This window comes from Anopheles nili, chromosome 3 (assembly GCF_943737925.1).
Source record: "Anopheles nili chromosome 3, idAnoNiliSN_F5_01, whole genome shotgun sequence".
In the NCBI taxonomy this organism is placed as follows: Eukaryota; Metazoa; Arthropoda; class Insecta; order Diptera; family Culicidae; genus Anopheles; species Anopheles nili.
In genome coordinates, this window is record NC_071292.1 from 13070426 (window position 1) to 13097360 (window position 26935).

General features: G+C 49.6%; 1 protein-coding gene across 1 annotated transcript in view; it reads right to left on the reverse strand.

The window, feature by feature from the left end:
• Positions 1 to 26003, reverse strand: part of LOC128725959 (probable nuclear hormone receptor HR3) — a 60197-nt gene extending 34194 nt beyond the window's left edge. The window contains exon 1 of the mRNA XM_053819732.1: positions 25880 to 26003. Within this exon, the coding sequence (XP_053675707.1) occupies positions 25880 to 26003 (124 nt within the window). The remainder of the gene's footprint in view (positions 1 to 25879) is intronic.
• Positions 26004 to 26935: the final 932 nt, after the last annotated feature.

Here is a 26935-nt window from a genome sequence, read left to right on the forward strand (position 1 = left end):
CAGTCTGCGCCGTACGTTGAAGCGTCAACATCGCGAGTCTGAGTTGTGGTGCTGGGCTGGCTTTTTAGTAGGGGGATGATTCGAAAAAATGGAGGAGTAAACCCTTCATCGTTTAGGGGTGGAGACCTTCAAAGGGCTTGCATTAATCTTGTGTGTTGGTTAAAAAATACTAGGATGCACGCATTCAGTGGAAACTTTAAATTTAAAGGTAATAACTGATACAACTATTCCATTCTTTTTACATAGGTAACAGCACAGCCAAATGGGATAATGCTCATCATCCAAATAGAAGAGGAAATTTCCTTTTTGGTTTCCATCAGCAGTGTTTTTTTTTATAGCTCCATTATTCCTCTTGATGGGATATTTTATTAGCTATTATATTTATTATTAAGCCACTAGCCGCGTTTCGGTTGAACAAATATGTTTCCCGTAATGTTGAGAAGACCCTTTTCGTAGGTACTTCAGAAAAAGACCCCAATCAATACACTGCGACACGAGAACGTGGCAAATGGCTTCCGAAGACATAATCCCACCAACGCGGCTTACACAGAACGGGTGCAACCGAAAGGAGCGGCTGCATTTTCTGATGATTGATGGCCCTGAGGTTCGGATTTGGCGTTTGCGCCGAACCATGGAAGCATGGAGATGGAAAAGAAAGACATTTCGTTGGGGGGCGGGGAGGGAAAGAAACGAAAGAAAAGCGACCAAAATAAATGCTCCCGACGGTGGGATCCCCAACATGACATCGCGAGGCCACGCGAACATACGCGCGGTGGTAAGCCTTGCCTTCCCAATAAATCGTCCGTAATTAATCGACTGCCAGGCTCGGGCTCGGGAACTGGCTTTTCGTCGGCGGGGATCATCGACTCCCACGGGTTTCCGCCAGGGGTCGGGGGTTCCGGATTTCGGGTGGTACAATGATTTAATTTAGATAAAAGCGCCAACGCCTTCGGCTTAGCAACGCCGGAAGAAGGAAAACAAGCACCGGCAGCGACGGCGGCGTCACGAGAGATTTTGAGAGGCACATTTTTCATCGACCCGCCATCCATCCGGCGCACGTCCCGTTCTCGGAACCAAATCCGACACCGCACACATTAACTCGAGCGCCCGTGTTTTGTTTGACATGTTTCTTGCGTTTGCTTTCTCCTCGCTTGAGCTGGAGCTGGTGAATTCGCTTTCACTTTCGATGTTTGGTTGTTTTTCGTTTCGGTTGATCGGTAGCCGCATTTATGTCGTTTGAGTGGCCAACAAATGGGGGTTGGATTAAAAATACCCCCCAAAAGTTCATACCCCCTTCCGAAGGAGGTCAGACCGGCGTATGGATTAGAGGAGAAAAATTCAAGAATACCCCACCCAGAAGCGCACCCTATGTTTGTGGTTTCTTTTCACACGCACTCGAAGGGAAAAACAAAAAGGAACAGGAAAAACATGACACATTCCTTCCCGGTTGTAGTAATTGCGTTAAATAAAAACCCGATCAATCCACCTGCCGCCATTAGATTCGGGTGGCACAAATATTCGATAACAACATGTTAAAACACACGCCAACCCTCACGGGTTTGGGGTGCCATGCGCGTGACAAAAGCCAATTCCGCGCACGTATACCACCGTTTTCCGGTGGGGCACGACTGCACGAGGTTCGAGGTCCACGCGATACGGAAGTAGGCTAATTGTATGCATTTCCACGGACCCCACCGGTAGGAATGTAAATCTTAATAATGATATTTATCGACGATACGCAGCCCGCCCGCCATAAATCATCGAAAGTTTGCGGTGGGCTCGAAAACATGCCTACCATCGCGGTTCCGTCGAGCCAAGAAGCTCGACAGGGGGTTGGGAAAACCTCGCCTCCATTTTATGTGCCCTCGGCCATCAGCCCCGACGCGGTTCTTGCACCACCGAAAAGTTGTGCAATAAAATCGCATTCCAAATGGAGGTCAAGAGCTGTCGGCGATGGGCAGAGTCCGTGGTCGCCCCAAAGGGCTTGACCGTTGGGCGCCTCCATCGACCCCACACTAGAAGGGTTCTGATGTTGCGAAAGTGAAACTGCTCTTTTACGACTTTGGAACGTAGCGTGGAAAACTCCGCGCTTCGTGCACGCCTCGATCATGGGTGCAGTTGTAGCCGTGTCCCTAGAAGGAGAGAAGCTATTTCAGGGTTAAAGCAACAGGCAGAGAAAACCCTTTCAGAACGGACGAACGAACGAACGGTTAAAAACAATCAAGAAGGGAAACGCTAAAGCGCGCTGTCGTTCTTTTTTATGCTTCATGTGTCCGCGCGTCCATCGAGTCCGGTGAGGCGAAACCACGTTCGAGGCACGTGTGCAAAACCAAACAAAAACAAAACGCCCCTCAGAAGTCGAACGAAAATGCGCACACGTCCGGTAGGGCGTAGTGCCGGTGCATTTGAGAACGGTCGATTGCTCCTGACGGTGTAGGTCGGTTGCACTGCGCCTGAAGGTCACTGATCGACTGATCGATGTGTGGTTGTTGCCTAGGGGCAGGGTCATAGTCGAATTTCTCCCACGCAACCAGGTGATCGGTTGGGATCGTATTCGAAGGTGTAGATAGAGCCATGGGAAGTTTTTGTTGCAAGCCTTTACAGGGCCTGAAAGGCGTCTGATTGTTGTCTGGATATTGTCTCTTCTTTCCATTGGGTTACATATTTTATGGTTAACTTTTCTATCAACTTATTACACATTTACAAATAGGCTACTAATTGAAATCATTGTGACAGTTAATAATAAATATTAGGTGGGTTGAAAAAAAACATTCTTCTCATATTTTATCGTTTTTCAATTTTTGATAAAATCGTGCGCAATATCTCATGTAAATGTATATAACAATTAAAAACATCCACACAAAATTTTCTGTTTTTTGAAGCTGTAATTGAAATTTTTACGCTTTTGCATTATCCCACTTTTCTTAGTGTCTTATAGATCAGTTTATTTCTAGAAAAAGCTTATGGTAAAAATAATTCAGATACTTATGAGATTCTTTACCTATTTCCACGTATTTAATAGCTCTTCATATCCATAGCTCATTAGCCTAATGGAGACTTCTCCCCTATTGAAAGCCTTCCGTTCTTCAGCATACTGCCTCGGACCTCGGGCCTCCGCCCAAGAAAACACCCTCCAAATGGGTTAATTTTCGCAGACAATTACGCCGATGTACCATTTTATCACACGTATAATTTGCCAACGCACAGCACCTCGCATCGCTCAAGGACTCGCCCGAAAGTCGTATTGCGTATGCAACCGTATGCACCGCGATGCACCGGAACCGAGAAGGGGTACGCACCTCGCTGCAATGCCACTATCAGCCCCCTTCAAGCCAACGAGCTCGCCATGGTACAACGACACTTTTCTAGTTCAAGGTGTCACGCTGTGCCATGTTCTTGCCCCCATCGGGCCACCCGCTGATTAGCGTTACGTTGTAACGAGCTCCGCTACCGAGTCCTCATGTTCTAAGCCTCAGGTCTCGGGTCAGACATTTCCAGACCCTCCGCCACCCCAAAAGCCACCCATCAGCCACCCGATTTCCCACCCACCACCCGGTGGTTGCTTCTCGAGACAACCAACTCGAAACTGGCATCGCCTGGGCACAAATGCGTTACGCAATGGTGCGAAAAGAAGAGACATAGAGTGAGAGAGTGTGATAACAACAACAAAAAAGAAACGCACTCTCGCAGCCACCACAGCCACGAGTGTCAGAGCTTGGGTTTGAAGTGCCAGCACGCAGCTAGAAAACAGATAATTAGTATCAATTTAGCTTCCCAGCCCCTACCAACCACGCTTTCGATGGTAGCTGTCGATTAGTCGGTTCGATGGTGGTTAGTATCGTTGGGGGTTTGCTTTTTTTTGCTGCTGCCGCTGCTGCAGTTGTTGAGTTTGCGTAGGTATTTTTTTTTCTCACAACATAAAAAAACCCGATCGCGACACCTCCGTAATGTGGCGGGGATGTGAGTAGAGGGTCTTTTTTTATGCCAACCTGCCGCGATCTCTCTCTCTCACTCTCTCTCACTCTAGCAGTCGGTTTCGTGTGAGAAACACTTCATCGCAGACAACCGCAGGAATGCGAATGAGCGCATCGTGATGTGGCGCTGCAGATAGGCCAAGCGTGCGCGGGATCGAGCTTGCAAATGAGCAAAATTAATGTCGCGAAGGATGCACAGCGGGTGGTGATGCAGCTTAATTTGTAGTAAAAAAAAATTAGCCGCAAACGGATGGCGTTGCGGGAGGATGAGTTGGAAATGATTGTGTTGCGAAAGGATGTGAAATGCCTTCTGATTTAATTAGACAACGATCAGCGACATCAGGAATGATCAACCATAAATATGTCACGAACATATGAGCAGTAAATGCACCTTCAGTTGGGCGTCTAATTATTTCGTGGTATTTCACCATTTACCCACACAATTTAAGCTTTTTAAAGGCTCAAATCACAGCATTATGCTGTCGTTACTCCGTACGGTGTTTTTTTTTCTTGCGAATTTATTTCAAACACGCATCCATCCCGACGCGTTGTCAACGTCGAAGCCTCGAATCGAATCCTCAGAAGAAAAAAAAAACACACGGGGGATGAAACACAGCCACACCAACCCACGCCAAGGAATGTCCGCTCGATCGGTGCGTATGCGTTTGGTCATCCGTTTGCGTGAATTACGCAACCCCACCGAGTGGCCGGTCGTATTTTCGTTTCATTTTCGCGTCAGGTTTCCTTTTCCCACAAATCTCGTGGTGCCCCCCCCCCCCCATCCGGATGCTCGGTGGTGGAATTGTACGATTTCCTTTCGAACGACGCGCACGACTTTTGGCGTGTGATGATCGCTCGATTGCCGGCACGGTGCGGATTAGACGCGGCTCACCGATCATTAGCCCGACCGATTGGATGCTGCCTCGGAAGCCACCGTAGTGGTGGGCCATTTTCGAAGCTTGTTTTTTTTTGGTTTTCTTTCCCTTTTTCGCTTCACTTCGCCACTCACGCTTCGTTTTCCGTTAATGACGTGGCGATGATGCAATGCCGGTAGCGTGCGATGGCGTTCTTTAGGTCAGCCCGTTCACACTGGCCGGTATCGATTGCGCCAACCGGCATGGGCCCTTCGCATGCTTATCACGAACCCCCCTCTTTCGGTAAGGGTGGCTTTCCTTCCCACGTTCAGGATGTTGCGGCCCCCCAGCGCGGGTTGATTCTAACGGATCCGGCTGGAATGTTGCCACATGATGATGATGATGATGATGATGGGCCTACGCGAGCACGCGGCACTGTCACGCGAGAGTGTTCTCGTGCACCCTCGAGAGAGCGAGAGCGTGATCGATCGTGACGCTGAGAGTCACCCCTATTTGTGCGGGAGAATGTATGCTCCGCAGCATAAGCATAGAACCGGCTCTCCCAGGAGCGAACAAGATGGCGCAGGAGAATCGAAGAGAAGTCATTGGTGCAATGGCGCGCGCGCGCGCACGAACGTGATGGAAGAGGGAGCGCAAGGGTGTGAGCGAGAGAAAAGAACAACACAGCGCGGTGGTTCGCTCGCACGTAAGTGCATTGACCCAGCTTGGCGGTGACCCACTTACGAAGCGAACGCGAAGCGGCATGCATCTTCATTCGTTCTTGCTTTTTTTTGTCCTGTGATGGGACTGGGGTTTTTTCTTCGCTTCTTTTTGCCTTCTTTTCTGGTGCACTTTGGTGTGTGTGGCTCTCTCTCTCTTTCTCTCTCTCGCGCGCGCGTACACAAAACCACCCTCCTGGGTGGGGTGGATGCACGTGTGAATGTGTATGTGCGTGGGGTGGGGGCGCATCGTCATCGAATCGATTCGAACCGCGATGCCTGTATTCGTGTGCGTGTGTGTCAGCCCTGCGGGAGATTCACCACAAAATGCACACGCGGTGGTGGTGATGGGAAATTAATTTAAAATGATCCACAAAACAGTGACACACACACACACCCACACATAAATGGACGCGTGCGCTCGTTGGAGGACGTATCACGTGCAGTCGTAATTCGATTCAAATGAAGCAATTGAGTGGTGGAGGCGCACCAAAGGAAGCAGCAAGGATGTCCAGGAAGAAGAGCCGGTCGCGTGCGGACGAAATCGCTACCATACGGTGATGGTTTGGGGGGAAACTCTAAACGTGGCAATATTGGGGGGTGGAGTTTTTTTTTTACGAGACGGGAAAACAATGGGTTGATTTATTCTTCCATTTCATTAATGCGAGTAGGAAGGATTCAGCTGATTTGAGGCATTAAGAGGTGGAATTTTGGTAGTTTTAAAAAGCGCTGCTTTGCACAAGCACATGAAAATGGTTTGAAACACATTAAGCGCCTTTTGCCATAATTCGTTTTATATAATTCGATTAATAATTAAAAAAAAAATGAATAAAAGTATGACGTTCTCAACGTAGTAAGAAAAGATTGACGCTATTTCAGCAATTCACCATCCCAAATTATTCAAACCTATCGCTTTAATCATCACCTTACGATGGCTTTTCATTCAACCGTAAACCGGTTTTGGAAGAAGTGTTTCCCGATACGCTGAATTCCTTATAAATGCACAATAACAATCAACTACAATGGGTTTGCGGCTGGTTTTGGTGATCACTCGGGTGCACCCTCCTGCAAGCAGCTTCCCATTCGTAAGGGATGTAGCCTTTTTTGGAGGACGCCTTAAAAAAGGAACACTTTCTTAAAGGCATATATTTCTTTTGAAAAATGCACCCCACATTCACGCGTTCGGACATCTCGCACACACACACCAACTTTGCCACACAATGGGTTTTGGGTCGCGAAAAAATACTGCCTTTTTACACCCATCCCGCTTCCAGGCTTCCCTTGAGCGAGTAATCGAACCCGGAGAGCGAATCCGTCGGAATGCAAATCATTTCAGCCACGGAATTTTCAAATTCCGACAGCAGAATTCAGCGATCGATTGGCACGCAAGGAAGGAAACCAAGCGTATGGGCTCGAAGTGCAGTCAGAAAGTGCCCCTCATCCGGCAAACAGTAACAGAGCCTTCTCAAGACCACAGGGCTCTCCAGGAACACGAGGTGTGTGTGTGTGTGTGTGTGGACCTTGTCAGCTGCCATTGTTTCGTGCTGAGTGTTTCGAAAAGCAGTGCCAACTGCTCGCATGCAAAATAGCAAAGAAAGAAAAGCTCCCAACTCTTTTGCCCGTTTTTTTTTCTTTCTCTCAACCAACCACACCCACCTTTCTCCCTTTCACTCACTCACCTCCTCTCGAGACAACGAGATCAGATAATGAGGCGCGAATGGGTGGGCATTATTGCGTGCACCGGCGAGTGGCTGCTCGATTGCACTTGGCATCGTCGCTGGTGTCGCGCTAAAGACGCACCGAAACGCCTGCAAATAAAGCATGCGAGTGCATCATCGGCTGGCGTAGCTGGCTCCTGCGTCATGATTTTATCGCCCTTTCTTTTGAAAGACCCTCTCGGTGTGCGCGTTCGGTCGGCTCCCCTCGGTTTGCGGCGCGTAGAAACAAATCATAACACATCCGAGCGGGCGAAATGGAGCCGCAAAACCCGTCCGCTGGTTGGGCTCGATGATATAACACATGTTACAAAAGCCAATTAAAAGGCAAGCCAAGCACGCGCACGAATGGCTTCATTACAATCTTGACGCCGGAGCCACGATGCGTGTGAGGGAGGAAAAGAGAGACAGAGAGGCGCATGAGGTGGAATCTTGAATGCACTTTTTATCCGCAAAGGCCCACCGAAGGGACCGGTCGGAAGTCACTATGGCTCTTGCACAAGCGCGAACCGCGGGAGCCAAGGCGGCCGCCGAAGGGAAAGTGATTTATTTATTTATTTACGTCCCTTTTATTTGATGGCGTCGTGTCACCGGGTGTGGTGTCCAACACGTGTCTGGGTGCACTTGTCTGGGTGGGAAAATTGTGCGTCCTAGGCCTAGGGTGACGGAGTGGCGTTTCCGCTTGAGCGAAATGTGCGCGTTGTGTTTGTGGGGATTTTGTTTTTTTCCATTCCCTTAATGCTGTAAGCTGTTATCACAATTTGTTTTCGTTTTTTTTTACGTAATGCAACGTAAAATTTTACCCTTTTGATAATGGCTGAAGTGTGATGCAATGAAATGAAGTGCGAGCTCGATTGCTTGAAAATGTGTACAATTTTGTAATGTGATAGCAATTTGATTGAGATCTATGCAGAATACTTATCGCTGTAACCAAGCTCAAAGGAGTTTTATATTTTAACCGTATTTGGGTGTCAGATATTCATTCAAATATCAAGAAACAATCTAGAAACATTCGAAGTAAATAATTGACTGGTTTATTTTGAAGTTTTTTTTTAAACATGAAAAACATGTTTTTGCGATAACAATAGCCGATAAAAGCAATCGAGTTGAATTGTACCTTTGGTTGATTGCAATGCTTTCCTGGATAAGAAAATGTGATTGCCGTTTCTTTCCCGATTGGCTCAACATGCCCCCTCAACAACCTACTGGAAAACATAAAAGCCAACATTGAAAGCGCGCTTACCTTCGGAATTATCACCACCCGTTGAAAACCAAACTTAACGTTAGTACGAACGCCAAACGGCAGAAACCACCACTCAATTAGCACGTGAAAGCCCGCACGCTGAGCTGGTACACATTGTGCTGAGTTTGCAACCCATCGCCCATCGCGTCCATCCCTTTCGAACCACTTCATTAATCACCGTTCACGCGACAATCGGCTTTTCATAGCGCATGGCGTAGCGAATCAGCAGCGAATCAATAACTGCGATTGGCACCGTGTCTTGCCTGAAAACACCGGAAGCTCGAACCGCTTTGGATGGGTTGGAAATTAGTTTTTCCTGCGCGCCTTCACGTGCCCGATCAGTGCACTTGGACAGATCCTCGCAAAGCTTTCAACGCCGCCCATAAGAAGCCCTGGGGGTGGTTTCTAAGCTCATGACTAGGCAACCCTCGTCCGGAGCGGGTTGCGATCGGCAGTACTAAGCCAACTTTTCTTGTGTGACCAAGGTTGCGTTGCGCAAGAGACACCAAGCCTGGCTCAAGAGCGATCGAAGAAGCGGAGACAAATCGAAGCGAAGAGAAAAAAAAAGCAGAACCCCAATAGACAGGTTGCCAATGCAGCAATTGTTGCTTCGAATGGTGGATTGGCCCGCGGCCGGTGGCATGGTGAGTGCTTACCGATCACGCCGCTACCGTGTTTGGTGACGACGTTTCGCACAAACGCGCCCGAGCTCGGTATGGTCTTTAGCAGTTCGATTGAACGCTCGGGTGGCAAAAAAAAAGCCCTCCACCACAAGCGCGCTCGATGGGGTTCGTGGCTTGTGCGTTTTTGCTCGTACCGTGCGCTCAAGTCTTTCGTGACGAAGGTTTGCGTACGTGCGGCTTCAGCGTGCTCCCAGTTCGCCTTCAAAATGGCCAATCCGCGCCATACGAGGTGTTTGAAGAATGACACTCCGACCCACGGGGCTGATGGCTGAACCGTACGGTGGTGTTTTGCGTGCTTCATCCGCGTGAATGCCGTGTGGCGGGCGGACAGAGATTAGACTCCGATCTGACCCCTGCGTGGTGAGGCGAATGGTAGAAAATGCAGCTTTTTTCTCCACCGGTAACCGTCAGCACGCTAAAGTGCACTTGCACCGGGGTTTGCACGGCACGAGCGCTGCAACGAAACAACGCCTCGGCCTTGATTTGTGAGAACGGAGGACGCACGAAGGGCACGCTGGGGCGCTGTGTGTTTTCCTTCGTTTTCTATCCCTCCAGCGAGAAGTCGCGGCCGAAAGTTTCCAATCTAACTGACCCCTAAGCGGTCCCTTACCGGGGGCGGTTTTTCTTGTACGCGAGGGTAGCACGATCGACATGAGTATGGCCTGGCATGCACATGCAGACATGCATCTACCCTTGGAGTGTTGCAGTTGCGATCTCTCCTCCCAATCGGGCCCGCTTGAGTCCGTTTTGCTAAAGAAACTTCCCCCACGCGAGACCTTGAATTTTTCTTGCGCTGGCTGCATGAAGAATAGGAAAAAAGGGAAACCAATCAAGCAACATAGTGTAAAGGGGGTAAACGAGGGACCAAAGCGAAACAATCACACAGCCGAACTGAAGGTTAAGGCTTATCGGGGACGTTCTATCGAGAAATCTAGCAACGGAAGCTTGCGATGGAGGCGCATGGTGGCTTGTAATCATCTCGACGATTAATGACGGTTTGGTGTGGTTGAATGTTTTCCCTTTTGCGCACAACATGTACGGCTTTTGCGGTCGTGAGGGCTATTTATGCTGCCAGCTAACAAACCTAGCAAATCGGTATGCAAATCGGCGACCGCAACGGTTGTTTAATTCATTTGTATAGATTGGTAACCGTGTTGTTGTTAGGCAAATTAATGCTTTCATACTTAGATGGGGTTTGTTTCAGGTGATTTATCATTTTTGATGATTAAAATACGGTGTCGAATAGATGACTAATGAAAATTAAGGGCGAGGAACATTTGTTTAACACCATTCCAAACTAATAAGAGTTTCTTTTGTCGATTCCGTGACGAGTTTGGCTTGGACAAAGATTATTTGCTAGTGTTACAAACCGTGAGTCAGTTCTATCCCAGCTGCACAGAATCACGTCGCCATGGTACGGCAAACGTTTTTGGCTTTTCAAACGCTCCATTGAGCACCGTGGACATTGTGCTCGATTGGATGTGCTTCGCTTTGCAGCGGCGGTCGCACCTTTGCCATTGCCCATCGGCACTGCCGAGTGGGCAAGCAAACAGACGCGCCATCCGACCAGATGGTTTCGCAGACGACATGCACCCAGACCGCACTGGCGTCACACCGAATGGTAATTGTTTTTGCCGCTGGACCCATCGGAGGCTCGCGGCACTTGGGCAAATGGTGACTTAGGCTCGCGTGGCAAACCAAACGAAGCCCAAAATCACACGTGGTGCCCTGGAAAAGGACGCAAACGCGCGACATGCGCAGTGTGCGTTCAAAATTCGGCGGAATGTGAGCGCTGAACGAATTCCGTTCGTTAAGCTTGATTGACGTATTTTAATTTTAGACAAGCTCGCTGTCATTCGGTTCGCGATCACCTTCGCTCCATCTACGGTTGACATCTTGCGAGCGATTGCGATTCGGGTGGCGAGATGCGAAGCCATCTCGACACGCGGGAGAGCTTTTTTAACGACTCCATCGGGATGGGCTCGGGACACGAAATGTGAAAGCAGCGACAGCCATCGGGACACCCTGTCGACCCGGTAACCGATCTCTGTTGGAGCGCGAAAGCGAAAGTACGGCCGGTTCCCGTGGCCGGTTCCGTCCGGCGGTTTTTCGATCGTACTGTTTTTGGCAAATGGCGCGCCGGTGAATAATAAAAATTTGCTCGCTTACTCGGCTCGTTACCGGCAGGGGTAAGTGGTTTTTTTTTTGGGGGGTTTATTTTCACCCGCCTGGGCGTCCCACGCGTGTATGCGTGCGCGTGTGTATGGAGGAATGTTGTCACGACATGATTAACGATGTCATAAATTGGTGGATTGAAGCAGATTAGGACGTGTCGGTTCTTGCCGCAGGATAAACACACGCGCGTGCTTCTTTTTTTTTTGTTACCTGCGGTGCGTAGGTCGCTTGGGAGGTGAAATTTCGCCACGAACGTGTCTGATGGCGATTTTTTTCGCTCATGCGTTGGTTATTTGTACAGTTCATGGAGTGATTCGATATGATATGATGGATGGTATGCATAACGTGGCTACAAATGGCATGAGTTTGAGTGGCATTTAATGATCAGTGGAGTAAAGGGTTTGACTTCAGGAGCGTGTATTATGGAGCTTAAAAACTTTCTTTCTACTCGCAATCGGCGTTTGTCACACATGACCATAAATGGATTCAATAATCCGCCGCTTATTGCCAAATGTCAGACCTTGGTTTTGCAATAAAAGTCCTGTTTGGAAACGGCATAACATTTCTTCCGTTGAATTAAAAAAAATGTTTAAATAAAATAATAATGAATGCATAAAACAGAGCAGATGTAGGGATAACAAAAAATTTCGTTTCTAAATAACCATTTGAGCTTAACATAGAAATCACTCTGGCTTAAGTACCTGGCGCTATCACCTTGTCGCTTAAATGCTTGCAAACGCTAATGGGTTGGCATTTTCTATTGAACCTTTGATTGTTTTTCTCCCCATCCCACCCAGTTCATCTCTCCGCTGTGCCACGAGGTGTTGTGGACGTGTGTGACTGCGTATGATTAGGCATTTTTATGTCTTCTCTCCGGGTAAAATCGTGAAGAAAGAGAGGAAAAAGAAAAAAAAAACACCACCATCAACGTAAACGTCACTGTCGTCCGTTTTTGGGGAATAACCCACCATCAGAAGAGGGTTGAATAATTGTACGGTACCGCGCAAAGCCACCGCAACGCCACGTGTGTGTGAGGCTTACCGGGTGCCGCCAGTTTTTGTGTGTTTGTGCGTGTTTGGAAGCCTATTGGGTGTGCAAGGAAGGCTGGCTGGTTGAGGAAAATAAAACAGAAACACAAAACTACCCTTGCACGGAGCGAAGGACCGTGTACTAAGCGACCAAATGAAGAAAGAGCGAGAAAGAGAGAGTAAGAAAGAGACCAGCCAAACCGGTACTACTAACATAGTTTTGCGAAAAGTCGCCATTACCGGGCGCCTTCACCGCGCTCTTCATGACGTGTGAGAGACACGGACACTTCCACCCAAGGAGCGAGAAAGCACGAGAGAGAGAGAGAGAGAGAGAACGTTCCACGGCACGACAGGAGACACTTCGTAAGACGACCAATGGGGTGGTTTGGGGCGTATGGTAGGAAAAACTTTAGCGTCATCGTCGTCATCGAAGAGCTGCGCCATCACGAGTCAAAATGCATCGCCGCGGTTTTCGGAGCGCGATGGTGGTTTCGCCGGCGAAGGTGGGTGGGACGGAAGGAAACATCACCTCCCTCCCAAACTCAACCCACCCCCTCCCGGTGGGTGGCTGGGGGTTGATTGTGAGCCGTTGTGATGGTGCTGCACGAACGGGCGAAGAACCAGCGATTTGCGAATGGAAGTGGAACAAAGTTGAATAGACCGAGCCAAGGACGGTGGGCCTGTGTTGGTGTGCCGTGTCCGAGTGCCACCCTTCACCCAGTGTCTCACCCCCCTTCCCACGACCCACGTGATTCCAGCTGAGGTCGCAACTAAGCGTCGTCGTTGTTGTTGTCGTGGTTGGGCTTTTTTTTTTTATTTGTGCCGTTGTGTTTTTACGCCTAGCTCAACCCTTCTGGTCGCCTGCGGGTGGTAGGTTTTTTTTTCGCGATTTCTTCGCTTCTACAGCTTTAGACGCAACGAACCCCACTGGCTGGGCTAGTCGGTCATCTCTCTCTCTCTCTCTCTCTGCTCCTCGGTCGCACCGAGCAAATCTCCCTTGGGGTCATCTCTAATGCAAGGGAGTCCGCGCGAGTCCGTCCGGTTTTTGACGTGGGTTGAAATATTTTTGCATAATTTCCAGCCAAAGAAACACGCGAACGCGGACACCCTTCGGGCGGTGGAGAACGCGCGATCACGTTTCGGTTGTTTTGCGGGCGCAAAGAGCGGATTTGAAAACCGTACGCCTGCCTCGGTTAGGTGCTTCAGCCAGGACAGGATTACGATCGTTTGGGTCGAATGCGCCCGATAGCTCGATCGATTGGCGCATGGAGCATGAGCTTTCTGCAAAAAAGCTCCCGAACCGGCGTAATTGGTTTTGTGTGATTGCCCAAACCGAGGATCCCAAACCTACACGGCGAAAAGCCCTTTTCCTTCCCGAGATGCTCGATCCGAACGGGGATGGAAGCACAGCGCGTTAGACACTCTGAGAAGGATTGCTTCATTCGTCAAACGTCGCGTTCAGGGGAGGGAGCCTGTTTTTACCGTCTACCCAAGGAAGGAGACGCGCTCGAGGCGTCACGTGAGCGTAGCTTCAGCACCACCGGAATGGTGATGGGATCTTCTGCTGGCAGCAGTACCGGTCGGTTGGATCGCATCCGATTGTGCAACGATCTTCGCTAACCGGTTCGGAACGGCATCTCGGGGGTGTTCTCGGGGTGAGTTAGAAAATGGTGGTGGCCTTATGTTGCTGCGAGTTGCGAGTGCAAGCGCTAGTGATGGCTGATCGTGATCATTCTGCAAGTACATTGTGTGTTTCCGGACCCTCCGGGGTTGGTCCGAACCGTAAGCCAATCGATCAGTATCGGTTCGGCGCTTTTAATGGATGCATTGTGCCGTTCGATTAGGAGTAGGTTTTTTGTTGCCTTTTCTTAGCACCGACCCTGAGTACCTTGTGCTAGCGATTCATAATTCATCACGCGGGAGAATTCATACGCGATTGGAGCAAGGATTCGACCAACCCAGTAGGTGAAGGGCAATCGCAAAACCTTGCAAAGAGTTCTGGCTACGGTACTAATGCTTTCGAACGAGAAGAACACCATTTCGTACGGTACGCTATCACGCTTTGTCACCGGACGAATGGCATTAAATACACATCGCTGACCGAACTCAAGTCAACTTGTTCAGTAGGAAATATTCGCATCACTTCACACCAGCTTCTAATAATGGAATTCACTCGATATTTTAGCTCCATTGAGCCGAGATGCTCATTATCATTCGCCCCAAAACGTGACACGAAACGGAAAACGCATCCAGCTTCCGATCAGTGATTGCATCAAGCGTTGCGCAAACGAACCGTGCTCATTCTCGTTAGCATGCCAATTACGTTACGCAACGGCGAAGGTCCATTTTCCGACGGTAAAGAAGTCGATTCGCGATCACCTAAACCCCTCGAGCTAATGAACAATTGCCAACCAGAGCCAAGCAGTTCTTGTGAGCGGCGAGAATAAAATGGAAGCGCGCGCGAAATCATGCCACGTGGACAGACTCCGGGAGGGCATCGTAATCGATTGCACAAAGCAAACACCACCGACAGAGCAGGAGAAACCGGCAGACAGGGTGGCGATGGTTATTACGGTGGAAAATTAATTGCAGCCGCCGTTATGAAATTGATTAGGCGCGTTCGGTGAGCGAACGGTACAATCTGCCGTCCGGCTTCCATCCGTTGAGTGCGTTCGAGGAAAAAGCAAAAAAAAAAAACAAAACGAAGGAAGAGTGGCCGGTGTGGGGTGCCATTTTCCAACCTCCCCCTTTTTTCACCCACTTCGCTTTCCATCGTCCCGCGTAACAGGTGGTTCGGTTCCACTCTGGCCGTGTTAATTGCTCCATCGGAAGAGCCTCTCGAAGCGAGCCCATCTCATCGGCTGAAGTGCATTTGCCATTATCGAGCGCGCTGCCAGCCAACGGGGAGCCATTTTCGCGCATTTCCCCGAAAAGGCATCACGGTGCTGGCAAACCACCGCCCGAGCTGGCCCGGAAGCGCCGTTCGGATCGAATGTGGGTCATTCGCGGAGTAGTGCTAACGGTGTTTCACTTCCTTCGCGATTGATCGCCGTCTCGGTGGAGTTCAGGTTTTCCTTCGCTTCGATCACCCCACCGGGGGCATTTGACAGATTAACTCATCGCGACCGGGTGGAACTGGTTTTTCCAGCCGAGCCCAACCAAATGGGGGTTAGTAAGCAAGGGCGCACAAGCGTCCGGAACTGTGTGGTCGCTTCGGTGGGCGTGTAAGGGGAGCAGAAAAACGGGACAGGTCCACGACGGCAGGATACACCCGGACTGGTCGCTTGCGTAATGCGTCGCGCAGGTTGTGATCCCTTCGCGTCGGGTCCGCATCTCGTCCCTCGTTCGACGGCGAGTAGCATTTCTCTTGCGTGACAAAAACCACCATCGTCAGTGCGCTGCGTAGGGTTTATTAATTGCAGACCCACCTCGAGGGCCACCAGGGCCATGATAGAGTGAGAGAGAGAGAGAGAGCGAGACGATGAAAGACAAACACTCGAGTCGAGTCGGATCGAGCGTTTGCTGATATTCGCTTGATCAATTCATAAGGCTGCGCTAGCTCTTCAAACCTACCTCGGGTCCGGGCTTTCAAATGACTCCCTCCGTGCGTACACGCACACGCTCTATCTCTCTCTCTCTCTCTCTCTCGCTCGCTCGCTCGGAGGGCTTAGAAAGATAATTTGCATAAGTAGACGCTGATGCGTGCGGGGAATCGTAATGCGATGGTGCAGGTGGTGCGATTGAAATTGTGTAATCGAGGCGGTTGCATAAAAAGCCCGACTGATTAGCAGCGTTTGATAAGCCGTGAATGATTTGATCGTTTATGCGCGGGAAGCACGCCCCAACCGCGCAAGGGTTGAAGGGTGTGAGATTTATGGCCCGAAGGGGTGTTTGTCTATTTTTCTTTCTAGCCTTTTTGCAGCCAACCGATCGCGATGTTTGCGATGCATTTATGCAGCATTCAAGGTGCGTTTCTGGATATAACAACCGTTTTGGATTGCGTGCTTTTTTATATGTTTATTAGGCTTTGGTTGATTATTTTTATCGCAAATACATGAAACATCACTTCGAGCACAAGAAGGGGAAATGGAATGGCATTATCGGAAGTGTTTTTATCATTCTTCAGGGTAAAATTTAAACACAGCTTGTTGATTATTTGCTTAAGACATTTGACAGATTCAATTGACTGCTGATAGAGACACAGTGTGCTAAACAAGTTTTGCTCATTATTCTATCTGTTTTCAATCACGGCATGATGCCAGCACAGGCAATAAATTGCTTTAAATAAATTCCATAATCGGGTCAAATATCGAGGCACTTGTTCAGGGGCGCTTATCGATGCTGTTTCCGTTCTCATTAGATAACACTTCCGTTCGTGCCGTGCAAATACGTGCGTGTGGTTTAAGTGTTTGTCGGCGAGTGCCGAGGGGTTATATTTTTTTTTTATTACGTCGCCAATTTCTCCCCGCAGAATCTCTAAGCCCAGCTCGAGCATTTCGGTGCCAAATGCGTCACCCACGCGTTCCCACATCGACCTCAAATCGGAGAGCGATGGGTTGGGCTCACGATTCCTGCGTCGTAAAAAACAATAAAACAAACCTCCCTGAGGTGGTTCTTACTTTCGATTTTGCGGTTTCGTAAGAAAGCCCTTCTACTGCGTTCGAAACGTTGGTTATGAGCCTGCCTGCAGGTGTCGTGCCCGCCGAGCCATCCGTCATCACGCGGTCGTGCGGAAATAAATCGCCAAAAACATTCGCCTGTCACGGCAACGGAAATTTTACGCAAATTTCGCATAAACTCGTGTGGCGTAGGGCGTTAGGGGGGGGGGGGGGGGAAAGGCCCCCTTCCAGTTCCAGGCGTCATCGACTTTGGCGACTTTGACGGACCCGCTAGTCGATATGGTGGCGATGGTAACATTCGCAAAGTAGGTCAAACCGGCACGAACCCAACCCTTGGTGAGTCGCGGTGGCGGTGCTCAGAACCGCGAGCGTTTGATTCCGGTTTCGGTGTGGAATCGCGAAAGCTCCCCATGGTCCGGGAAAGGTGCGTCCGAAAGGCGGATATGGTGGACAATTATTTCGTTTGTTTTGCGTTGTGGCCGACGATGGCGGCGGACCTGGACCGATTGCGATCTGGTTGCTTGCTTTTCCTTCTTCGCAAACCGCGCCAGAGAGTTTGCGAGGGTTTTGGGAGAGGGTTATTAATAATTCGTTGATTTGCATGCGCCGCGGGTCGGCTGATGCTGGCGTGGTTTCGAGATTTGTGGAGTCGAAATTTCCCACAAAGATATCGCGCGGGAGATACTGGCGTGCACGATGAGGCTGCTCATGGCTCGTTTCCGTCTTAAGCTCATTCGGTTTTATTGTCACATTTACATGAAGCGAAATGTGGGGAGAAGCGTGAGCCGAGCACCGGAAAAGGACGCAGCCATTTAATTGGTATTCAAGTACAGTCCATTTATAAGTGCACCGTAAAGCATTCAAAAGCTCGTTTCTGTGCAAAACCCTCCAAGCGGAATAGACACAAAAAATTGTGCACAATAACATGTTTGAGGTCTCATATTTGTGATGCAAATTTGATAGTTTTCTTTGCATAAACTCTTTTTCATATCACATTTCCTTCCGATAAAGTTCAACATACAATCAATCACACACACAGCCAGCCATCGAAAATGATAGGGAATAATTTATCGCTTGTTTCTCGGGTGGCGAAATAAAACAGCCTTCACACATTGGGCAGATGTTCCTTCCCTCAAAAAAAAAAAAAATAAAATTAAGAGAGCCTGAGAAACTCGTGGCTTTTGGCACGCTGACCGGAAACAGCCTGATCCCGGACGTGCACGATCAGCGGAAAGGTCGACCGCACGCATCCCGGTACGCGAGGCAACGCATGGCCAAACGCGCAGGAAACGCAAATATAATCTGCGCGAAACAAAAAGCAGCATAAACCCTCCCTCCTCGAGGCGTTCGCCATTTTTTTTTTGTTGTATTCGCACCGTACACCACGAATCAGTTGCAAAAGCCACGATGGCAGATGGGCGAGCAGGACGGCACGCACAGGTTGAAAGCACCAGTAAACTATAAATGAAGTGGAGGCGAATTAATAAAATGTTGCCGGCGCGCGGCCGCCGAAGAGAAAGGCGACGTAGGAAGCTTCAGGTGAAAGAGCCGTCGGGACGGGTATGGAAAAGGGATGGGCTGGGATCGGGAAAAGGGGTGCGTTTAACCAGCTGAAACGCGCAACGAAAATGGAGAAAAAAGTAGCGGTAGAAAAAGCGAGTTACTACGCGGTTTATGGCGTGGCCTACTACCTTACACGCGTATGCTGCGATCGGGCGCGAGCCCCAGAAAACTGGGGGGATTGCGTTTGAAAGAGACAACAAGAGAGCGAGAGAGAGAGAGAGTGAGATGGCCAGAAACATGGGGGATGTGTGCGATGCCGCGAGACGAGGAAAACAGTTAGGTAACTGTACATAACTTATGATGTACGCGCATCGACGCCACTCGATTTCGGGGGCCGATGTTGGGCCGCAGCGATTGCAGACGGGCGATGCTTTTGAATGGGCTTAGATTTATGGGAAATAGAAGAAGCCGGTTCTGAGCGCGAGATGTACGATTTTAATGACGGTGGGATGGTGGGCTTCAGCGCCGTTGCCGTTGATGTTGCTCAGCAGCTCAAGCACGCTCGAGCGAAGCCGCTGGAGGGCTTTCGAAAGGTTTGCCCGGAGGTCTGTCGAGTTTTCTCGAGACAGACGCTTTCCCAAGACACTTCTGAGGGGAGTTTGTCTGGCTAGAGGTCTGTCTAGTATGTTGTTCTTGGGAAAGAGACAACATCTTGGCTGGAAGAGCCGTATCAACTCATCGCACATTTATTTATCACTATTTTTCATCAGTCAAGTGAAAAAACGTTCTCTGAAACTCATCCGAAGTGCAGTCATAAAAATAGAGAAAAAAAAATATCAATTATGAGCACCGCAGCCATTTTAAGTCGCGAACGATCGCGTAAAAATAATGGCATCTGCCCAATCGATAGTAAAGAGAGCGCCTCATGGGAGAAATTTGAACTTAAACCTCAATCAATCGAGTGCTCACAAATTACCGTCTGCCACGCAACAGATGAATTACTTACGATAAAAAGCAACGAGCTTTGGCGGGACCGAGTTTCCTTATAGTGACCCACAGATAAAATGATTCGTACCTGGAACGAAAGCAGAAATGGCAGGAAAAACCATTAGAACCGGTGAGGTGAAAGACGGCGTTAGCGTTAGCAAAATGGGAAAGAGCACGAGGTGAAGCGCTTAGGACGGTTACTTTCTTGATTGCGCCATCCGGCGAACGATCATGATGATCGCAGGCGCCCTTAGGCCATCTGGTGCAATTGCGGCCCACTTCCACGTCCTGCTGCCGTTCATAATTATCTTGTCTTCGGCGAAGGAAGACGCCATCGATCGGGCAGGAATTGGACAATTTCTGGCCTCTACTTCGTGGCTCGGGCGCATCATGGACAACCGCTGCAATCGTAGATGGATGGGCCAAGAATGCAACCATTCCCTTTTTTTTGTGTAAACCGCTAGTCGATCAACGGCCACAAACCATCGGTAGCAGCGAAGGGCATTTGCATTTTTTTTACTCTCAAACGGTGCATTTTTTCCCAGACTCACCGACTCGCCGTCAGTGCCCACGGCGGGAAAGAAAGCTGTCTGTTTCGACACATTTTCCCGGGCGCAAGGCGTCGATTTGGTCACTCGCTGCGCTGGGGAAATCTACAACATAATTTGCCCCGTCTCGTCCTAATCCACTCCCATCCAGCGATCGCAAATAAAATGCAAATGAGCAGCAAATTTTCGTTCATTACCGCACGGAATTGATCACCGCAATTCCGCAAACAGCTCGTCATTGGGTTGATGCTGCGCAAGTCGACATCCCAAAATGGAGAAAAAAAAATGGAGAAGAAGGGTCATGTCAGCGGGTTCGAGCCCTTCCCTTGTCCTACACCAACGACCGTGGCTGATTTATTGAGAATGAAGTTCGTGACAGCCGATCGCCCGAGGCCACCGTAGGGCAGCCCAGAGCTCGCTCCGGAACGGATCGTCGACCGGTTCGTTTGGCGTTTGATTGGATTACCGAAGGGTCGATTTTCGCTAACGATCGCGTTGCCGCAAGATCGCTTCACTCCGTCCAAGAGTTTGGTTCACGTTCTGTGGCAAGAACCGATCCGCGGGCTGGTTCCACGGTGGCGGAGGTGATCCGCCCCTACGATCATGCGCGCGATTGGGCGGCAGAGTGGAAGTCGTGATTTTTCCGTTGCACCGGGCATCAGGCTGGCTTCAAGCCTCGCAGCATTCTTGCACCAGGGCGAACCGAAACGAATGACTAATTTTGCGAAATTGATTCCCAGCGAGTGCTGGGCGTTTGCGAATGGCCAGCAGAATGGCGATCGAATGGCCAGTGTGAGTCATACAATAGAACCTTACACTTGGGCGTTCTGCAGAGCCCAAACCGGCACATGGCGTTCTCGGCCCTCCAGAGCACGCTCGGTGGCTATTTATCACACCGGTGACAATTAAAGCATTTGTCAATTTAAGAAACATTGATTGCAATTGTTGGGCGAGCGGTTTCGTTGTCCTGAATGATAATTTACTATGGCAATCGCGTTGATAAATGGCGTTTCCTGTGGGAATGGCGTGGGATGGCACAAAACATGTGGTTAAGTGATAAACTTCAAGCAGCTTTTATTGAGGGAGATAAAAGAGAGAATAGTATTCATTCGACGCCAGTGGAAAACAAAGTTACCGGGTGATTTTTTTGTATGATCTAGTCGAAGAGTGCAGTTTTAGAACTTCAAAATGAAACTAAAACGCTTAAATATAACGAAATGTAAATGATTTGGGGCATGATGCACAAAGTACATGTTTTAGGATGAACCACTTCGTTTATCTCGCCTCATAAAAAACCTACCCATGAAGAGTTTTTTATGCTCTGAAATTTAACCCCACGAACCGGACGAGTAATGAAATACTTCCTGATACCTTTGCACCTTTTTCTTATCCTTCCCGCGATTCCATGCCGTCCCTCATCAAGAACCATAAATCATTAAGTATTTACGCGAGTTTTATTCAAATTTTACCCAAACGACGAGAGCTCTCTCGACACTTGCGACCCAGCGGAGGCGTACGAAGCATGAAAAAATAGTTTATCCAGTTTTAATTGCCACCGGTACCGCTGCCAGAGTGCCAGTCCATCGTTCCCTTCGAGCGGACGCAGCAAACGCTCCGGTAATGGCCGTTGAAGAAAAAGGTGGCAATTAGTAGCGTTTGCTCGGTATTTTTGTACCTTTTATAGCTCCAAGTCGTTTTAAGTTGCTGTTGCGAATTTGGTTTTGTTTACTGGTGCAAATTTTGATAGTTCCATTTACAGAAGTCATACGTTGCATTTCCAAAAAATTGGTTTGAAAATGTGTCAAAAATAAACGTTGTCTTAGATGACCAAACATTATTTGAAGCTAAAAACAACAGCAACCAAACAAGAAGTATGTTAAATTCGAAAGAAAAAAAAAACACCAAACAAAATGGCATTCTGTGTCGTAACACGTGCTGTCATAACATGCGAGGAATGCAATACCACGCGCAGTTGTTGCAAAAATAATTTAAAAAAAGCGCGAATCGCTGGCCTACCATAAACAGCAAATAAAGCACAGCCCGGATCGGGTCGGATTGACAAAAGCGATTGATGATTATTTACAGCCGCACAGGAAACAAACTAAAAACCCCGACCCAGTGCAATTGTTTCCGAAAGCTCGCAGTTTAGCCCGTGTACAACCGGCGAACCCTCAAGAGTCATTGCCCTCCGGCGACCCAGCTCCGGTACACGAAAACAGAAACATTCCACCGCGTACGCGAGCGCCCGAACGACAAAATCATCTGTTCAAAGAAAAGCAGGCCCCCTGCTCGGTTCCACGTGCACCGGGCCGGGCTTCGGGGTGGAATGATAATAATGGTGAAGAACACAGGGAGATTCACAAAAAGAAAAACAATCGCGCCTAAAACAAAAACGAAAAACAAAACGACAAACAAGTAAATAAAGCTATAGCAGCACAAAATAACAAGCCAGAACAAATCGAATCCAATCCGCGCGCGGATTTCCCAATCGCCCGAAAGCTAACGCGCCCGCCGTGGACGAGACAGGTGAACTCCGCGTGGTGTGTCTGCCGTATTTTTGCAACGCTGGCAACGGTGGGTAGGTTTTTCCGGCAGGGCAGGGGCGTTGGTAACAAAAATAACAGAAATGCCAATTGGCAAAACTTATTTCCAGCCCGGGATGCGCTTCGCCGTCCGGCGACTTCTTCACCCATCGAAAGGGGGCGTTTGTAGTCATGTGCGTGTGTGTGTGTGTAAGAGCGAGACAGAGCGAGCGGTAATGCAGAGGCACACAAAGAAGAAAAAAAAACCGGTAGTCAGGTAGGTGGGAAAAAGCTGCATCGAAAACAAAACCGACAGCCGACGAGCGCCATTTGATTACACATGGGCAGGGATGGATGGGTTCGGGCCGTTGGGGGTGGTTGAGGCGCTTGGTTGGCTCAGCGGGCTTTGCACTTTTTCCCGACTGACCTATATTCCGTGAGGCATGTGTTCGGGCCGTCCCCTTCACCAGGGTTTCCATCCCACCGTGGGCTGCACGAGTCGGAAAAACGCACGCGGCAATAATCATTCTCTCGTCTACCTGTGGCGATTATTCCAGGGGCGAGAGAAAGAGAGAGGTGGTTCTTTTTCATATTTCCATTTAGAATATTCATGCCTACGACCCTTTTCCTTCGCCAACCCACCGCTCGGCAACCCCCCCATGTCGCTAGTGTGCTTTGACACCTCACCCGCCGGAGGCTTTTCCCATCAACCCGTCAATAGCCGGGCGGCAATGGCACCTGGCTTCGGCACGCCACATTCATGTCCGCATTTATGCTGTGCACGAGGGTGTCCGGGGCAGAGTGGACGATGAAAAACTAGCATGCGGACAGGGCGATAGAGAGAGAGCGAGAGAAAAACTGCGATTCTCAACACCTCACCTGTGGGGTGGCTTTTCATTTGCTCATGCCCTTTTTCCACTCCCTCGTGTATAAATTGACGCTTCGTTTTTCACAGCTCGCAGGACCGTATGGCAAGGGTGAGCCGCTTGAGAAATGCAAATCTACCCTCCCTCTCTCTCTCTCTCTCTCTCTCTCGCTGTCTCTTCTCCCACGCGGCTTGTGCGTTGGAGGTGATGGGAAAAATGCAAGAAGAGAACGAACGCAAAATAAACCAAACGGTAGCGACATCTAGCGGTGCTTCCGGACGAGAGGAGGCCTTTTTTTCCTGGCGCTCGAGATTTTCCCTCGAGGGGTTTTGTGGGTAACGTCCGTAAGGGGGGTGACTGAATGAGGGTTGAATTAAAAAGGGCTAAGCATAATTATGCTCGCGCTGAGTAATGTACACCGGCAACCGGAGCGCAACGGCGAAGAATGTTCGCGAGTGCTCAGAATTCGAAAAAGGCGCGCAATGAAACGGGATGCCACATTCTCGTGATTATGTTTCGTAAGATAATTGCAACCACCGCTCGGCTCGGGAAAGCTCAGCCCAGGGAAAAGACCGCTTCCGGTGGTTGGATTCCTGATGGCTTGAATTCGTGCTTGGGCGAATTTTGTGTGTGTTGCGGAGTTTCCAGTGGCGATGATTGAAGCCACCATTTAGACGGTTCCAGCGGTTTCTCTCACTAATACGAGAGCTAAAATGCTGTGAAAATTCTTCTCCACCAGTCCGGCGGGTATGCGGCGAGCCATCCACCGTGACACCCCCTTTTTCGGTGGGTCTTTTAAACGCCTGGTTATCTTTACGACTGTGCGACGTGTGACATTTTCCGCCAGCGTAAGGGTAAGAGCGTATTGATTAATCGACACGAGCGCCTTTGCATGATGGTGCCCCCATGAGCAAATGCGGGCGCGAAAAGGGGAGCACCCACGATCGTTAGTAATGGAATGAAAAAAGCCATCCGCGTGAAAAGCCCCAAACCGAAGCTCACTCGGTAGTGCAATGAAATGCCAAATTGCCAAAGCTAGGCAGCTAGGGGCCGTGGCGTTTAATAAATTGAATGAAAATAAAAGACCCAACGGTAAGGGGCAAGATAGGGCGGAAAAAAAACGAGAGAAAATGAAATACGCGGACAGTAAAAATGGCGGTAGACAACGCGAATAGGAGAGGGAGAAAAAAGGGCTGACCAGCACGAAGCAACGGTAAATTCTATGCTCGCGCGCGCGGAAAAGAAGCCAGTAGCGTGAAGCGGAAAAAAAAGCTCACAGGGTGGGTCGGGAAAGTGGAAGAACATAAAAAATCGGTTAGATCGAGCCGGCGGAAGCGAAAAGCGCGCCGAGGAGAAAATGCTGCAGCTGACTTTGGTTCGGGCAGCACCGCTGAAAAGGGCAGCACCAGAGCGGGGCGCGGAGATCATGTGAAACGAGAAGATGAAAAAAAAGCACACACGCACACACACGGGCACGGGCACATAGAAAAAGGGTTGGAAAAGCTAGCTAACGGATCGCGCGGGAAAGAGAATGTTAAAAGGGAAATACAATAGGCACGCAGTGAACGTGCGCTCGTGAAAGAGAGAGAGCGAAAAAGAGAGAGAGAAAAAGATTAAAGTGCCTATCTGGTGGGGTTGATCGTCAGCCGGGTGGTGGAAAACGGGAAACTAGAAAACACACAATCTGAAATCAAGCGAAGCAGCGACGAAATGGAAGAACGAGAATAGTTCTCAGGTGTAACATATTTGTTAATAGCACCAGACGAACCGCTATGTAGCACGGTTTTTTTCTTCCTCCATCGTCCAGCCGTTTCATGGCTTCTTCGTTGCGCCCGTAACGGTGCAAAAGGAAAGCTTCCCGGCCTAGGGAGACCGGAGCCTCGTCTAGCTCGTCCATTGCGCCGGAACGGGACCCCGGGCTCCGTTACTTTTTTCCGCGTTTTGTTCCGCGGGAAGAAGCGAAGCGACACGATAAAGAAGGCGCAAGGCAGGCCACCGAGAGAAACCACCGAAAGGTGGTAAAAGCTTTTTCTCGACGTCATGCAAGCGCGCGTATACGCGCCGCGGGCGCAATACGCAATCGGTTTGCGTGAGCCCGCGGTGCGCGAAGGATCCGTTATCTACTTTTGATTTCAATTATTTCATTACACCGAAATCGGTCGCGACGGGGAGGCGTTTTGCTTGCTTTTTGGAAGCCAAACTTCGGGCTGATTTTGTTGAAGAGCTTTTCTAACCATTCCCAAGGGATGATCGGAGTTTTGGGCGCCTTTAATTGCCTCTTTATTCGATCGCGCAGGCAACCATGCTTGATTGCGTGTTGATCACTCGCCAGAATCCGACAGATGGTCTCTCCCACAGGGCGGATGCTGGCCCTTCTAATGACTCCCTTTCGAAGACCGCGAAAGACCGGTACTGGTCGCGTTTGCCCACCCCTATTGCTCACCTTTTATCGATCCACTGGACGAGTTCTGCACGGTGGACGCCTGCACATTCGTTTGCATGGGTATGTGCGCTTCCAGCTTGGACGTAACATTGCTCCACATTTCAAACATTCTCGGTGTAAACATTGGTCCCGCGTGTCCCGCGTGCGTGGCACTGCAAAATGCCCCACTCACGTCCGCACACACACACTCTCTCTCGCTCTCTCTCTCAGACACACACACACGTGCTCCTACTCGCACACTACACGTTGCTAAGGCAGAAGGAAAGGATCGCAGTCTTGTGCGTGGAACTCGATCCTGAGATCGCGATGGCGCTGATCCTGAAAGTGGTCCGCGTTTGGGCGCTCGTGCGATGGATCAAACTTTTCCCGACTCCCGCAGGGACCCATCGAACGCCATCTTGGAAACGGTGCGTGTGAAACGTGTTTGAACCGATGCTATCTTGACCGTGCGGCTCCAATTTCCATAGTCTTGTCACGAAAGGCACTGTCGGTTTGCTGTTGCTGTTTGCTTGGGTTTTTTTTCCTTGTATTTTGCCGCCAGGGATTCTTCGTTAGGCGTGCGTGGGCCCGGCGCCTTGTACTCGCCAGCCGTTGTACGTAGGTTGATGCGTCGCTAGGCTAGCGATCATTAAAGCTGATGATGATCGTCGACCGAGGGTGGATTTATCATCCGTTGGTCGCGGCGGGCGATTTTTCTTCGCGGCGAGAAGCTTTATTTCCTCGTGCGTCCGATTGATATGACAGACAGGGCGGGTGAAGAAGATGAAAAACAACAACAACAACAACGCAACCCCTCGCGGGCAGCAGAAGGAGCGCAGCGAAAGAAAGCTTTCTTACGTAAATCGCGGGCAGCCCCACGCTGGCGTTCGTGCACTTTCACGAATTTTGGCTTCTCCGCGCGGCTCCGCGTGTGGTTGGAAACTGAACGAAAAACGCGTTTTTTTTCTCTCACTCCTTTGCCCGGCAGCTCGCTTTCTTTCGCTCCTTTGTGGTCTGAGTGAGGTAGTGGTCACTTTTTCGGCGCTCTTTCACTTCATTAGCAAATGAAAGGTTGCT